This window comes from Salvia splendens, chromosome 13 (assembly GCF_004379255.2).
Source record: "Salvia splendens isolate huo1 chromosome 13, SspV2, whole genome shotgun sequence".
NCBI classification, from domain to species: Eukaryota; Viridiplantae; Streptophyta; class Magnoliopsida; order Lamiales; family Lamiaceae; genus Salvia; species Salvia splendens.
Genome location: NC_056044.1, coordinates 33,576,190 through 33,594,087, shown reverse-complemented (window position 1 = coordinate 33,594,087; position 17,898 = coordinate 33,576,190). Strand labels below are relative to the sequence as shown.

The 17,898-nt window shown below is 33.7% G+C and overlaps 2 protein-coding genes and 1 non-coding gene across 3 annotated transcripts; 1 reads left to right on the top strand and 2 right to left on the bottom strand.

Annotated features, from left to right (window-relative positions):
• Positions 1–1,878: 1,878 nt before the first annotated feature.
• Positions 1,879–1,952, bottom strand: TRNAR-UCG. The gene has a single exon. It is a non-coding gene; the product is annotated as a tRNA-Arg (tRNA).
• Positions 1,953–9,751: 7,799 nt separating this feature from the next.
• LOC121762772 (cytochrome P450 77A2-like) lies at positions 9,752–11,545 on the top strand. The gene has a single exon (XM_042158760.1). The coding sequence runs from the start codon at positions 9,793–9,795 to the stop codon at positions 11,335–11,337; it is 1,545 nt and encodes a 514-aa protein (XP_042014694.1). The 5' UTR covers positions 9,752–9,792; the 3' UTR covers positions 11,338–11,545.
• Positions 11,546–12,550: 1,005 nt separating this feature from the next.
• LOC121762366 (RING-H2 finger protein ATL58-like) lies at positions 12,551–15,397 on the bottom strand. Its single transcript, XM_042158226.1, has 3 exons — positions 14,642–15,397; positions 13,876–13,973; positions 12,551–13,185 (listed from the first exon to the last, which is right to left on the bottom strand). Exons 1-3 carry the CDS (start codon positions 14,798–14,800, stop codon positions 12,792–12,794), a joined length of 651 nt encoding a protein of 216 aa, XP_042014160.1. The 5' UTR covers positions 14,801–15,397; the 3' UTR covers positions 12,551–12,791.
• Between the last annotated feature and the right edge of the window lie 2,501 nt (positions 15,398–17,898).

Sequence of the window (17,898 nt, the reverse complement as noted above, 5' to 3'; positions counted from 1 at the left end):
CGGCTGCGTGCATTTGCCGACATGCGGCAAACAGATGCCCATGTTCGACTTCAGCAGGATATCATCGAAGAGGTTTGGACTCGGAGGGGTTGACGTGATAATGTATGAAGTTTTTTTTATTAGTATGTAATTTTTTTTTTCGAATCATGTATGTTTTTTCCGATGAAGTTGTTAATTTTTCCCGTTCGTATTCTCGGTCAAATTTTATTTCCGTAAATGTAAATTGTTTTATTTGTGAATGTATGATTTTTTTTTATTGCGGGATGTCCTAGTGGGAAGGGCGGACATAGGAGGGGATGTCCTAGTGACGTGGCAGTGTGATGGGAAGTCCTAGTGACGTGGCAGAAGGTGTTTTTGGGATGTCCTACTGGATGTCCTAGTGGGATGTCCGCCCACTGGAGATGCTCTAATATACCATTGTAAAGTGGACACGTGGAACCCATAATTATGGGAGCCTCATTCAAATCCAACTAAAAACTGCTAACAGTTTCTCAGTATTCTTAAAGCTCTCAAAGATTCAATAAGAAACAGCTAGAATTTGATAAATCTAATCCCAGAGTTTATTCATTTCCTTCAAATACATCACAATCCGAAACAATCTATGCAAAACCAAATCAAAAAAATCAGAGAAGTGTGATGAGGATGAAGACGAGCAGAGCAGCAACGATGGTGTATTTGAGAGCGGCGAGCACGATCGCCGCCGATATCACGACCAGCTGCCACAGCACCTGCACGCTCGCCCACGTCAGCAGCCCCGTCAATCCCACGGCCACGATGTTGTCCGGATCCGGATCCAGCAGGAGGTCCTTCCACCGCAGATTCAGCCGCGGCGGCCGCCCGTTCTTCGCGTTGTCATCGCCGGATTTCTCCTTCGGCAGCTTCTTGCTCTTGTTGTCGCCGTTGTTCTGCGCGTGAATTAGGGTTCTGTTTGGGCGGGATTTTTTGGGGGAATTTGAGATTGAGGGGAAATTGGGGATTTGGAGGGGGAGGGGTTTGGAATTGAGGGAGGAGATTGGGGGCGGCGGCGGTGGGGGGAGTTTCAGAGATAGCATTGATTTCGGTGGATTCGACTGTGTGTGAGTGTGTGTGGTGAATTGGTGGGAAGAAGATGACGAAGAGGTACAATCAGTTGTGCATAAAGCCCAAGGCCTATTTCAGCTCTGTATTTGTTTAGAACTGGTGAAACGATGTACAACCATATATGCACAAGGTCCAATACATCTTGATTTACTGCCCAAAAAGAAAGAAAAAGAAGAATCTCATTGTATTTATGTATGGAAAACTCATGATAACTACAAATTCCAACGACATACCATAAGACCGAACTCAAACACGACACGATAAGGATATCCTTGATTGAATACGAACACGATTCATATAGCCAGAAACACGATTTTATTTGTATAGACATAATACGATATCGATCCAATAATATGATAAAATAACAACTCAATTTCACGCATCATAACAATCATACAAAATCTACATTCTCAAAGTTCAAATTCTAATACTCAAATTAACTATAACTAGTAAACTAAGAACTGAATTATTTTAAAAAAAAGTAATACCAATATTACGATAAGAACACGATAATATTCGACACTAATATCAACTTACAATAATATATTGCATGTGTGTGTCGTGTCCGAGGTCCAACACCTATTTTAATTCTTGTACCCTAAAATGAAAATTTATAATGGATTACATGAATCATGACACGTCTACACGATAAGAGCACAAATACGTTAGTACTTAATTTCGTGCTTGTCCAAAATTTTGAGGGTCGAACATCTCTTTTACTTCTTACTTACCCTGAACTTGCCAAAAGAGAACCGGAAAAAAAATGAAGACAAAAGAGAAGGAAAAAAAAGTGAAAATCGACCACAGTGGGAGTCGAACCCACGACCTTTTGATCCGAAGTCAAACGCGCTAATCCACTGCGCTATGCGGTCTTCTTATTCTTCATTTCTAATTTAATTTTCTTTAATATCAACTCTTGGTTGGTGACTATCATCATTGCTTCTTAATTTTAATTTAAAATGATTTCTATTCGAATAGTGTAATGATTCAATAACAAAAGTACTCCATAAAAAAAGAAACTTGACCCTTCCTATTAATTCAGTTTTTCTTATTTTTATTTGTGAAACATCTAATAATAGAAGGACTAATAACTTGTTTTGTTAAACAACTTATTGTACATCCATATGTGTATGTATTTGCATAAATACCATAATATGATGTGAAAAATTCAGACAATGGTAATGAAATAAAGGAAACAAGGTTTGTATTATTTGCAACAAAAATAGGTAGGATATGGTATTAATTAGTGAAAAATCATAAGCAGGGGCAATAAGGACATTTGAAGTCTATTGGGCTTTGACAAGATTGCTGGACTTTATTATTTCAATGATCTCATTAAACAGACATCGAAATTTCAACCTACAATTGTAGTCCAAATCCACTTTATCAAATTAATGGGCCGATAAACGTAGGTATAATAGAGTAAATTAATTTAATTTTTATATTTTTGTGGAATATCAAAATAATTTAATATTCTAGATAAAATTTTGAATATTCAATCTAAGGGTATGGATAATGTAAAATCTATTTCTAACGTGAAAAATAAAAAATATGGTATTAAACATATAAAGTCAATGCATTTACAGCAAAATTGACCGTATTCTAAAAAAAATTGTCTATGAAATGATGAATCATTGAATATCCATACAAAGCAATTCATAATAGAAACAACAACAACAATAATAAAAAATAATAATAAAAAATCAAATGTAAATATCCAAACATTAAATGTGTTAAACTCAATTTTGGTATTGGCTTAAATATAGTATACTACCGTAGCTATACCTAGTCAACAATTATTTGTGCTATACATTCTAATCTTACACGACATAAATATTTTCCTACCTATGCTAAAATAATTCAAGCATTCATCTGAATAATTCCTCACCTCATTTAACGACTTGCATGTGTTACACAATTTAATGACTCAATTCGTATAGCAGTGTCATTTCACATCAAATATATTTTCTAGCCTTTGTTATAATTATAGACTTATAATTAATCATATAATAGGAGTAATATTTTGTGTCTTCCAATATTTAATTTGTCATAAATTGGTGAACTGAATTGAAGTTCATCTAAATACTACGGCAACTGACAGCTGATGCATTTCTGACATTCAATCGAAGAAAGCATTATTTTTCTAACCACAACCTCCTAAATTGAGATAAAACATTGAATGTTATTCAGATATATTCATATATGAGTTAATATATAGTCTGATGTAGAAAGCATTATTTTTCTACCCACAACCTCCTAACTTAAGATAAAACATTGAATATTATTCAGATATATCCATTCATATATGAATAGATATATAGTCAGATGTAGCACAATAATTTCACATATGTTTACCATCAACCTTATACGAAACAATTACTCCAAAATAATACTGCTAGTATAAAATAAAATGAAAATAATTTTCTATAAATTTATTATTAATATTAATTACTCCCTCTGTCCAACTGAAAATGATCCACTTTCCTTTTTTATTTGTCCCAACCAAAATGACTCATTATTTAAAATGAACTTATTTTTATCTGTACTTTATTCATCTCTCTTACTTTATTACTTTATTCATCTTTCTTACTTTATTCTCTCCACTTAATATACAAAATAAAGTTGTATAAAATCTCGTGCAGCCCAAGGAAAGGGTCATCTTCCTTGGGACAGAGTAAGTATTATTATTACTTTATTATATATTGTGTTAAAATTAATTAAATAAAACATTTTCTTTAAATATAATTTAGGGGTCACTGGTGTAACAAATGCTATTTTTTGACTTTTTGTTAGGGGTCACTGGTGTATAACAAGTGCAAAAGTTAGGGTCATTAGATGCCGTTCACTCTACATTAAATTATAATTTTTTACTTTTTAGATTCTTTTGTCAAATTAAACTGAGCCAAACTGAAAATCCAGAAGATTGTTTCGATACAAATGCCCATACAAAAATCAAAACCAAATTTAAAAATTTGGCATTGTACAAAAAATCATTAAGTTTGGTTGAGTTTTGGTTTCTCTCCCAACTTTAAAAACCAGCTATTAGAAAGATCATAATTTTTGAATTTGTTCACAACTATCACATTATAAAAAATATATTCCGGCCATATACGTGTAATACATTATTTATATTTGTGAATCAAGTAATGTCATTTTCTTTATCATGAATAGACAGCTTCGTTTTTCACCGCGCGCGAGGTTTAGTTAGGATTTTTCGACTATCATATCATGTACAATTCACAATAAAAATTTCACCAATTGAGAATAAATTTAAAATTTTCAATTTTTTGTCTAATTTTTAAAATTGCAGAAAGAACTAAATTTCAATCAACTTTCATCAGGTTGAATAAAAAAAATATTGAGAATTTTATCTAACATAAATTTCATTACAAAAGTTGAGACATTGCATATGCAGTTTTCTGACTGAATGCAGGTACACATTTAAAGTATGGCATAAATGCATATCTATTTTCTGACAAAATTCATAGCTGTATATGACTTTTACTACACGGCCCCTGACTTTTATAAACTGGTCAACTTATTTAAATATAACAATTAAAACAAAACATTATGCATCTAGAAATGATTAAATAAAACGTTATGCATATAATTTTCCTCTTGTAACAAATATGTGTATTGTCAACAAGAATATACTTAATATCCTATAATTAGATTTAGATGTTAATAAGATATAACTATATCATTTTGGAATTTGAACCAATTGATATAGAGCTATATAAACATAATTTTTTTAAATAATGCATTTAAGTCAAAAAAAGAAAACAATTAATGCACCAGCATGAATGCCTTAATGATATTGTTAGAGATTGAAATACTTGCTGTCATATACTAATGTATTATTTGTAATTAATAGAACTAATTCAATCTATATAATAATTAAGCAAGTAATTTACATTCACCAAATAACCTACATAAATTCTGTATTACTGTGTGACATGATAGTACGAAATGAATTATTTTATGATACCACTTTTTTTAATTAATGGTGTACCGTTAGTCCCACCAAATATCTCTTAGGTATGTATAATTCAAATATTTATATGGTCAAATATATACTAACACTACTAGAAAAATAGGCTATCCTTACATTTATCTTATCACACTTTGTAAAAGATGACATCACATATACCTTATCACTACACCATCCTTTGGCCACATTTATATTCAATACTAATATTACATAACTAAATAAATGTGAGAATAAGACTTCTTTACTTACACTGTCAACTTTCTTACAATTCTATTATTAAAAAAAATTTCATGCGTAATTCTTAAAACTAATCTAATTAAAAAATTATGTGAGTAAAATAAATTTGGTATTTGAACATAAAATATAATTAACTTCAAAAATAATATTTAAGGAAACGGCATTGGACATTGGTACCTTTTATTTATAACTTTATTTAAAACAAATGATAATTCTCATTTAATTATACAACAAGAGAATTTATTTATATATCATAGAAATAACTCAGTAATGATATAATATATTTTTAGAAAAATTTGAATAATTTAAGAAAATCATCAGATATTATTTTAAAAAATTAATAATCATTAATTTTTATAAAATATATATGTATGATTAATAAACTAGTGATATCTTTACAATTAAGTTAAATTTTAATAACTCTTGTTTTAGAAATTGAGAAATAAGCGGCAAATGAATAAAGAAACTAGCTCCAAACCTAATTGAAATAAAACTGCCGCCCACTCCTCTACGGCTATCGGCAAATTCAATTCTAATTCCCTCACCTTAGAAACCTCCGTTCAATCCATTTAATTCTAATTCCTTCACTGCAATCGCGTTAGATAACCTTCTCGAGCCTAGGGTTGCTGAATCCCTAAAAAAGCCCGACGTCGATGGCCGTTCCAGGCACCTCTACATATTCCCGGCTCTCAATACCACGCCGGAGCAGTCGCCCATACCCGACTACTCCTTCCGCGACCCGCCCTCCCCTTCTCCCTACGTCGCTAATCACAAGCGTCGCGGCGGAGGCAACGTAAGGGTTCCGGAAACTGAGAGTTTTAATCTGGATGAGGAGGAGGATAAATGTTTGATTGAGTGCGTAGACAGTGTTTCTGAGGTGGATGAAGGGTGTTTCGATCCCAGGATTCAGGTTGATTCATCCGATTTCAGCCAGATTCAAATGGAGAGCCGCAGCTTCGTCTCAGCGCAAGGGGAATTTTTCGACGCAATTGATGGTATAATTCAATTATCTTTTTAGATCCCTGATTTTGCGACGGTTTTCAATGTCAATTGTTTTATTTTGATATCCGAGTAGAAATAATTACTGCAGCATATGTTTTGAGAATTGTTAGCACGCTTGGGATGCTGCAAACCGATTCCTCTTATTTGTTGTTTTAGAATTCTTAGTGATTGAAGCTATCAAAAGCCTTGATAGTACCTAAAACTACCACTTTAATTGAAGCTTGTAGTTGGATAGATACCAATAGGTGATATCTTCACTTGGGCAATTACTTATTTTTTCCATTGCATAACGGAGCAGAGATTTTTAATGGAGCAGATGCTGCCCACCTGAGAATCATATTGCTGACCAGAGTAGATTGCGCCCAAAAGGTTCTAATTCGATGCTTCTCTATGTTTTTATGAAATTAAGACCCTTGATGTTTTGTGAAATAGGTTAGGGATTAAAGAAATAGGTTTAATTTGTAATTTTGTTCTGTTAACATTAATGTTGAGCAGATATTTGTCATACTATATGTTCTTGATCGTGTCTCCAACGAATGCACGTGTATTCATTAAGACAATATTTCGTCATCTAGTGATAAGCATGATGTAGTTGAGAATCACCATTGCATCCTTATACAAATTTGTATTATGATGGGGAAAGTCATTATGTCATGGAGTAATATACACTGTGCGGTTGTTCCCCTTTATATTTATTTCATATGTAACTTAGAATATGTATTATTTGGAGTGCTAATAATTTTTTTGGTTTTTCTTTTTTGACAGATATAAGATGCCTACTCTTGAAAGAGATAAGCAATGCACCTACAACTATGTTTGTCTCTTTTGAATAGATTAGGACTTTACAAATTTTAGTAGTATGGTTTTTGTAGTTTTAGAAGTGTAAAATCATTAGATACTTGGGGATTTTTGTATATTAAATTTGGCATTGTATATACATTCTTTTGCTGGATTATTATTAATAGCTTATTATGAATTTTTTATGTTGCAAGTGAAAATATAATTATATATATATTTAAAATAAAGTGTATAATTGTATAAATATTTGAATGATGAGAATATAAAATACTATCAAAACTTGCAGGTTAAATAACATATAATTAAAGGGGGAGTTTGTAAATATAAACAATTATAGGAGGCATTCTGTAAATTTTCATTTAATATAACAGTGTAAGTTAAGATGACGTTTTGTCACAGTTTTGAATGTGATTACATGTTGCTTTGTGTGTCATTTTTAAGTGTGGTAATATAAGTTTTATGCTTACATTTAACCTAATATTACATCTGTGAATATCACACTTGCTACACGTGTGACTATAGGTAAACTGTAATATGAGTATATTTATCTTGCCATTTTCAAATGTGATGAAATATCATTTTTCTAGTAGTGTAACACCGGATCGTCGTATGCGTCAAAATACAGAAGCTGTGCGGCAGCCATCAATAACAACAAATGACGGACAAGAACGAAAAAATGAACCATAATCATAAAAAAGTGGGATGAAGCTGCCGCACTGGAATGCAGACTATACGGTACTAAAATGTGGGCTTCAAAAAGTGAACCCCAGTTTCAAAAAACTTGAAGTGAAACTATTAAATTGTGAGATTGGCTATAACTCTAAAGATCCAAAATAACTAGTGAAGAGATATGATAGCTTTAATATATCACTTCTTTTTCTTTCACCAATATTTTTTCGAAAATGATTTTGTCCTATAATTTAACCCAAAGTGGCCCAAAGAAGAGATCTCTTTGACTTTGAGTTCTGCAAATTCAATGACAGAAGGTAGTTGGAAGTGTTTAATTACTTAGATTACTGCTTTTTTTTTCTTCTTGAACCTCGCAACCACCCTCTCTCTATTTCTCCTCATTAATTGCTCATTCATTTCTTTTCCTATAATTTCCTTTTCAATTATACATGATATTTCAATATCATAATGCTTACATTAGTCCTCTCCTAATTTAATGAGTGATGCTAGATTTCCTATAATTTCCTTTTCAATTATACATGATATCCAGTTCAGTTTATTTCCTATTTAGAAAAATCATCTTTTCTTTCAAAAATATAGAAGGATATAATAATGTATAGATTTAAATATTAAATAAAACCAATAGTAATTTATTTATATTTTATTAATCCACACAGTTATATGTGTGGTGCTATTCAATCAAAATGTGATTTGTCATAATTTTAATTTAAGATATAAATTAATTCATCTACTAGTGATTTAATATAAGAATTGATTCACCTGAAAAATGTGATAATATAATGATATTTGAACATTAAATAAAACTATTAAATTAGAACTATTCTTATTAAAATTTCCAAAAAACCTGCATATCTCCAAAATAAGAAATGTAATAGACTTTTTGCAATTGCTGCATTTTGAATTAACATTGATTAAATCCCAATCGAAACACACACACACAATATTCATAAAATTCTCCATGTACACTTTATCACATGCACCACATAGAGCATTAATTAATGAAATACAACGTCAAACAAGAAACGAAAGCCAAATTCCCAAAGCTACTAATATTCACATAATAACAACCAACCATTAACGATTAACCACAACCACAATTTATTAAATCAAAATCAAAATCCAATACCCTTCAGTACTACTTCTCACCTACACCACCAAGTTAGTGATAAAAATATGGAGTATCTTTCATAAGCTCTTGAATTAATAATAAATTTTTGGTTTAATTTCATGTAAATTTTCATAGAAATGTCTTCTTGAAATCAACGTAAAATGTCAGTTTTCAGATAAAAAACTAGTAAATGTCTTCTTAGTTTCAACATGAAATGCCTAAAACCGTAGTAAAATTTTTTTTCTAGATTTGTTGAATTCATGATAATGTGTTTTAATTTGGAATAAAATTCACAAAAGAATCTGTGAAATTATTTCTTGGCCTCAACGCGAAATATCTGACTTAGTCACTTTTAAGAGGAAAGAAAAGATATAATGTCGCACGTAAAATGTTTAACTTCACTACTCTTTAAAAAATTGTTAAATATTCTCTTCATCTCAACGAAAAATGCCCGACTCTGTCACTCTTCAAAGTAAAAACCTTAATCTCAATGTAACAAGTAAAATGTCCAACTACGTCAATCTTTAGAAAAAAACCGTGAAATATCTTCTTGATCTCAACGTAAAACATCTGACTTCACTCTATAGAGTAAAAACCGTTTCTAACAACATAAAACATCCGACTCCGTCACTCTTTCGAGTAAAAACCGTTTCTCTCAACGTAAAACATCCGACTACGTCACTCTTTCGAGTAAAAACCGTTTCTCTCAACGTAAAATATCCGACTCCGCCCCGTCACTAACTAAACAAACAATTAATTCCCACCAAAAAAAAAATCAAAATTCAACAGCCTTCATTAATCCCCACCTGTAATTTCCAGCCCTCAACCATTCATATAACAAACCCCCTACTCCCAAACCCTCCCATTCCTCAACCCTCAACAAACCATGGCTTCTCTCCTCTCCTCCTCTCTCTCCCCTTACTACCACCTCCTCTTCGCCGCCTTCGCCTTCCTCCTCTCCGCCCTCCTCCTCGCCTTCTCCCGCTCCTCCTCCTCCTCCAAAAAACTCCGCCTCCCCCCGGGCCCCCCGGGCTACCCGGTCGTTGGCAACCTCCTCCAAGTCGCCCGCTCGGGCAAGCCCTTTTTCCAATATGTCCGCGAATTAATCCCGAAATACGGCCCCATCATAACCCTTCATATGGGAACCCGGACAATGATCATCGTCAGCGATGCTGATTTAGTCCACGAGGCATTAAACTCGAAGGGCCAACTCTTCGCCTCCCGCCCGCGTGAGAATCCCACGCGGGCAATCTTCAGCTGCGACAAGTTCACCGTCAACGCCGCCGTCTACGGCGGCGTCTGGCGCTCCCTCCGCCGCAACATGGTGCAGAACATGCTCAGCGCCACGAGGCTCAAGGAATTCAAATCCGCACGTGAATTGGCGATGGATCGGTTGATTGATCGGTTGAAATTCGAGGAGGCGGCGAACGGCGGCCTTGTTTGGGTTCTCCGGAATGCTAGATTTGCCGTTTTCTGCATTTTGCTATCAATGTGCTTTGGAATTGAAATGGATGAGGAATTGATTGAGAGAATCGATGATTTGATGAAGGCGGTGTTGATTGTTCTTGATCCGAGGCTCGATGATTATTTGCCAATTTTAAGCCCTTTCTTCTCGAAGCAGAGGAAAAAGGTCTGGGAGGTTCGCAACGACCAGATCCAGACCCTGGTCCCTCTGATCGAGAAGCGCCGTTGCGCGGTCAGGGACCGCGCGACGGCGACGGCCGGGATGGCCTCATTTTCTTATTTAGACACTCTCTTCGATTTAAGCATCGAAGGGAGGAAGTCGACTCCGAGCGACGCGGAGATCGTGACGCTCTGCTCGGAGTTTTTAAACGGCGGGACCGACACGACCGCGACCGCGATCGAGTGGGCGGTGGCGCGGATGATCGAGAATCCGTCGATCCAGACGCGCCTCCGCGACGAGATCCGGGCGACGGTCGGGGACCGGAAGGTCGACGAGAAGGACGTCGAGAGGATGCCGTACCTGAACGCCGTCGTGAAGGAGCTCTTGCGGAAGCACCCGCCGACGTACTTTAGTCTGACGCACGCAGTGACCGAGCCCGCGAAATTGGCGGGCTACGATATACCTACGGATGCGAATGTAGAGATTTTCTTACCGGGTATTTCGGATGACCCGAAATTGTGGGTCAACCCAGAGAAGTTTGACCCGGACCGGTTTTTTGAGGGTCGGGAGGAGGCGGATATAACCGGGGTGAAGCAAGTGAAGATGATACCATTCGGGATGGGTCGGAGGATTTGCCCCGGTTTGAATATGGCGACGGTGCACGTGCATTTGATGCTGGCCCGGATGGTCCAGGAATTCGGGTGGGCGGGTTACCCGGATTCGGGGAATGTGGATTTTAGTGAGAAGTTGGAATTTACGGTGGTGATGAAAAATAGTTTGAGGGCTAAGATCACACCGATGGCATGATGGTAATTTTACTTTGGTAATTATTTTGTTGTTTTTTTAGTAATTTGTTCTTAATTAATTTTGATTTTGGGTTAGGTTTTATGAATGTGGAGGGTTTATTTTGGTTGAGTTGGTTTTGTTGTATCATATGTGTATTTAGTTGCAATTTATGTTACTATTAGTACATTTAGATGAGAAGCACTTAAATAAGAATATTGCTCTTTCTAAATATGTTTGCAACTTACACATATCAAGACTTGGACAGAATTAGCTATGTTATCCTTAATTACGTCTACTTAGTTGCCAATTATTTAAAAACCTATATACTTAATTCTAATTTAGTAAATCAATTCACCTAAAACAAAATAATAATTAATTTTGTACTTAATCTTATGCTCACATGCATAGAGTAATGCAATGCATGGGGGGTCACCTCATATATTATGATGCTCAAAAGTTGATTGTCGAAATTTAGATCACATCAAATTTATTGTGATTTTGTTGGGTACACATCAAAATCAAAAGTGCAAATTTTGAAGGCCAAATATAGGTTCATGTCTCACTATTTAGCATTTTTTGACCTTCCAATATTAATTTATTATGAATTGATGTATATCCAATCTTTTGACATTTTCATAATACTATCATAAGGTCACATTTAAAAACTCCATGATCATTTATAACTTGGACCTATAATCCATGATCACTTCTTCTACTATTTTTTCCATTTCTTTTATTTATCAATTATACATTAAAAGTCATTCATATGTTTATTTATTTTTTTAGACATGGAGGCATTGAAATAATAAATGGACTTGGAGTAAATTTTATTTCTTCCTAACTTAAAATTGTGGCACATGGTGGAGTACAAGTATACAACCAATTCTCACAAAAAGACAAAAGAAAGTAGGTATTATAATTTATTAATTACATTAAATTTTTACCTTTTTGATGGTTGGAATAGCTCATGAGGGCATTTATTTGTTTTTTCCAATTACTTTCGCTTTCATTTAGAGAAGTCTAGAAGCATACTAGTTACTTGGTTAATATCGTTCTAATCATAAATTATAATCTTTCTTTAATATTGTCAAGGCACTAGTAGATTTTATTGTTATTTCATCCAAGATGATAATAGCTTCTTTAATTGCATTTATACATAGTAGTTTAGTCATTAGGTGTTAGGCCACAAAAACAATATTACCAAAATATTATCTACACAAGGCAAACCAAGAAATTAAGGAAACATCAAACATTGGCTTCAAGTTCATAACTATAGCTATATTAGTAGACATTTGTTTCTAACTAAACTAACAAAACTGCCTTCCTAAAATCACAAATACAAAATCAAATAAATCTATAAAGAGAAAGATAGAGAGGAAGAATACCACTAATTCCATATTCACAAGAAGCCTAAAATCAACAACAATATGCATAGACATATAAAAACAAAGCATCAACTTCTCCGAATGCTCGACTCACCGATCGGACGGGGTCCCGGTTTTCACATTTCCCGACTCTTTGGCGTCTCCGAAGTGGACTGCATCCGCCTCTGGCCGACAACGGTGGTCCTGAACGGAGGGGTGCACCGAGAGGTTGTTATGGGACAGAGACTCGGGTCTCGGGCCGTTATTTGCCATGCAATGACAGTAGTGCGCGTTGACAGGCTGCTGAGACCGGACAGCTGAGCTGAACATCGGCTGCATGAACCACTTTTTCTCGGGAAGCTCACGGAGCGAGACTCTGCACACCGGGCACGTGGAGTGCTGCTGCAGCCATATGTCGATGCACGCTGCGTGGAAGGAGTGGCCGCAGAGGGGTAGGAAACGGAGCGAGTCCTCTCCGTGATACTCGGACAAACATATCGAGCACCTGCCACAATGAAAGCAACAACAAGAGTAAAACAAGGATGGATTCTTATAGATGTATTTAGACACTATTAATTCAAACATTATCAATGTTATATTCCTACAAATGTTAGCAATTTTGAGAATCTTCAAACAATATTACTATAAGGTCAGAAAACACAGTAACAAGCATGTTCTTCTAAGTTGAAATTAAGCACCATAAACGCGGCAAATGGTGTTCGAACGATGATACAGTATCCCTTCGATTGCTACTAAGCATCGTCTTTGAGATTTCTATCCGGTTCTGCCTAGACAGATGTATCTTGTCGTCTTAAGTTCGCTCGTCTCTGTTTTTCCTCATCCTCCCAATGGATTCGGCTTCTAATAATTCTATCATGGCTAAATCCGGGCTTCATCACAACGAGAATGGCCTACCCCGCCCATCCCATACCGTACCACACATGATATATGTAAAGCAACATCAAATTTACCAAAACATCACCATCTGATAGCTTAAAAAATCTAACTTTTTCACATACCGGACCTAAGAGATTCGCCTTTGTATCATAAAGCACAATTTCAATATAACGAGTAAGCATAATATGTTAACAATGCAAGAAGATTCTCATATCCGGAGAAAGAAAGGGAAAACAAATGTTAAAGCAACGGAGTTTTTTCCTAACGAAACGAACCAAGAGGATATCACAAAACTCACTGAGCATTTTCTTTTGATGTCAAGCACAGGTCTTGGTACTTTCTCGTGGGAAAATTGGCTACCACGAGCGGCTTGATTCCATGAAGTCCCCTTTCCAACTGTTGAAACACACAACAATCGAGTCAGAGACAATCATACTAGTGCTTATCGAATGAATTACACGGCTACATCAGATCAAACAAAGCAAACAGTGCTGGTAAAAACTCTTGATTCGACGAATCCAGTATAAATAGACTAACTTTGGAGATGCTAAAGATCAACAGTTCTTATTTTCATATACAGAAACTAACTCCCTATTTGGGAGCCTAATAAATACAATTACAACGAAAAGTCATACGACAAATATTCCGACTGATAACTGTCCAAACTCCCAATTTGCAACACATAGCAGCCAAAGACAAACAATCACAACAAACATGAATAGGATAATAATCCAACACAGCAAGAGATGACACCAAATTTCATATGCAAAAACTGTCTAAAACTCCCAATTTGAAACACATATGCAGAAACTAATTCCCTATTTGAAAGCCTAATAAAAACAATTGCAACAAAAAGTCATGGGAGAAATTCCAATAGAATAATCCAACACAGCAAGAGATGACACCAAATTTAAATGCAAAAACTGTCTAAATCCCTAAAGGTGTGATGAAAAGAAAATTCAGGATTTTGGTTTATGTCATAAATTAAACATAGAAAAATCTGCAACCAAATCAAAAAAACAAAAACCAAAAAAACAGAAAGATAGAGAAAGAAATATGCTTACAATGCTGAAATCAGATCCAGAAGCTCTGGCAAAAGACCTTCTTGAAGCATTCAGCTGAATTCTTGCACAAAGTAACCTCGTGCACACAAACACTATAAACATGGTACTGACTGTGAATCCAATCACTGTCATCACCAAATTTATGCCTGAAGATATCATTGTTATCCCTTCTTCCACTATTTCAAATCAGTTTTTCGTTTGTTTTGTTTTTTATGCACTGACACTACTGTCCGACTAATCCAAGAATCATTCTCTCTGTCCCACCTCTGCAAACCCCAGATGAATTTCTTCAAAAAATCTTGCAGCCAACAAAAAAACCCTCCAACTACAATCAAATTTCAAAAAGATTGCATCTTTCTCACTCAAAATTCAATCTTTATGTTGGGTTTCACACCGCCAAGGTTTCTTGTAGCTGTATTTAAGATGAGGAAAAGCTAATGGTGAGGGTGGAGAGAACCCAAAGTGGAGGACTGAGAAACTCCATATAGGGTAAGGCAAGCTAGGAAAAGACAGAATAACAGTGAAAGTTTTAAAGTGGGAATGCAGAATTCATTGTCAATACAGTTTCAAGAATGATAGAGAGAGATGACTATTAAGCAAACTTATTGAATTGAGAAAGAGGGATTGGACTGAGTAGAAAACAGAGGAAAGTAGGAAGAAAAAAGCAGGAAAATTAGACAAGAAAAATTAATAAATTCACTATTTTATAGTACTAACACCTTTTCTTGGTGATGATATGGTTTAGGAGTATGATCTAATAAAGATATAGAGATAGCACATAGATATAGTATTTTATAGAGATGGGTTTGAAACTTAAAATAGAAACTTCACTTTGTGCACTAACAAAAAGAATTCTACTATGTTTTACCTAAAAATTGCGCTATTGAACTTATATGATCTATGATATCATATTTAAATTATAAAAGTGGAATATTATTATTATATCTATTTTTTAACTATAACTCGTGCAAAAAAATAGGTCCGACATCAATTTACACAAAATATATGGATTACAAAATGAACTTCTAGATATTAAGTAAGCTATTATTTCTACAAGAACTCATAAAATTTATATTTGGTGATTTATTGTGATTGTGAAAAATGTGAAATAACGTGTGTTATAAGGTTGATGGTTTATCGTTAAAAAATTTATAAGTAAATTAGATTTATAAACATATTTATGGTGGTTTTCTTTAACAAAGGGATTAATTTTAAAATTTTGCACATGATCCCACTCTCTTAATTTGTGGTGATTAATTATTTTCAATTTGACTACATAAAGCTTAATCCGCCTCATATTAAAATAATATCTCGTGGATAATTGAGATTCATAGCCTTTTGCCGATTAGATTAGGTATTTTCATTATCTTTGAAGAGTTAAAAAAGTTCATTAAATGTATAATTTCAAACGTTTGACCATTATAAGGTCGGTGGTGCCTATTAGTTGAGGCTTTAAAATGTACCATTCGAATTAAAGTTTATACTAATTAATCATATTTCACAAAGATTAAATTTTTAAAACGATGAATGGAAAGCAATATACTCCAAGTCTCCAACCGATGAGAACATTTAATTAAAATAAAATTAAATCTAGAAGATTCGATGCGATTGTTTTATCACAGTTCATATTACACGTAATCATATTCCCTTTAAACCCCTAATAATAAATATTAATTGACGTCACTGAATATATAAAATGATAGTACTAATAATAATTAAGATATGAGATATCTACCAACTAAATTTAATTTATAGAAGCTTGATTCATGAATATTTTACATAGATTCGAGAAGATTACAATATCTATGGATATTCAGCATCATATATTTATTTTCCCACTCCATCCTCAAGAACATTTAAAAAAAAGCCAATCTTATCAAAATATTCATGTAGATTTTCCCTATTGTATGATATTCTGTTGTTGTGGTTTGGTATTTAAATATTATGTGGTTTCATAACAATTATTTTCGATGTGAATTGTAGTTCACAGGCCTGTCTATCAATGTTTGTTCTCTAATTTTTACCTTAGCATTAATTATTAATTAGAAATGTGTATATAGTGATATATTCTTTAAATTTTATTGATACATATCATGTGATCTTGGAGAAATTAATTTGAGTATACTAATAATTGACACAGTCCCATGATTTAGCATGTGTTTGGTTCGATTTCAAAAGTCTTGAAAATCTTTTGATTTGTTTCTTTCTACTTTTTCCCATCCTGCATACCAGTTACCAACTCCACAAGGATAGGAACAATACAAATTTCAAAATTTCATACTATATTTATATTCAGACATACCAATCAATTGTTCCAATAATACTATATACGTAGTATGTATACTTTCACTAGTGAACTATATATATGGAGGTTATATTGTTAACTCAACACTTAATTGATAACTATAATTAAATAATAGTCATTAGATATTCAAATAAGAGCCTAGATTATCAGCCCGGAATGTCAATACGATCGACAAAAAATGTCAATATGGGTATTAAGGTCAATTTACAATAAATTAGTTGTAACTAATTTTTGAAAAATATCTCATAACTTTAAAACGCATATAACTTTCTCGATTTAAATTATTTTTTCGAACAACATATATCAAATTAAAGATAATTTCATAAGGATTCTAACGAGATCTCACTTGCATATGTTCCGATGTCATAATTTGAAAATTTTCAAAATTTTTCAATTTTTTCGTACAGCAACAAATGTCAACGTAATATATAAAGTATGTCAGTATAATACAAGTAGAATGTCATTCTTAAAGCAATGTGTTACATTCTTAGAGCATTGTGTTGATATTTTTAAAACACTATATTAATATTTTCATCCAAAACCCTAATTTGGTAGTTTTTTTTAATCTTTTTCGATTTAATTAATAAAAACGAAAATTACCCGTGGTAAATTTTAGACCACTAGATTTCTAAAATCCTATAGTCTTAAATTAGTTGTAGTTAACAACTAGAGGGTGAGTTATCAATGGATCACAAGCCGGGTATATACTAAATGTTTTTTTTCTAATTATATTTAGTTTTCCACTGTGATGCGCAACAATGACTTGTGGAATAATAATCATAATGTATTAACCACAACTATCTTGAAAATTTGGTAGTATACGTGCAAATAATTAAAAAAAATATTTACAATTGTGAATCTAATGTATTCATATTTGGTGTTATTCAATTGATCATTAATTAACATTTTTTTACTAGTATAAAATTGCCACTAAAATTAATTTGTAAATTGA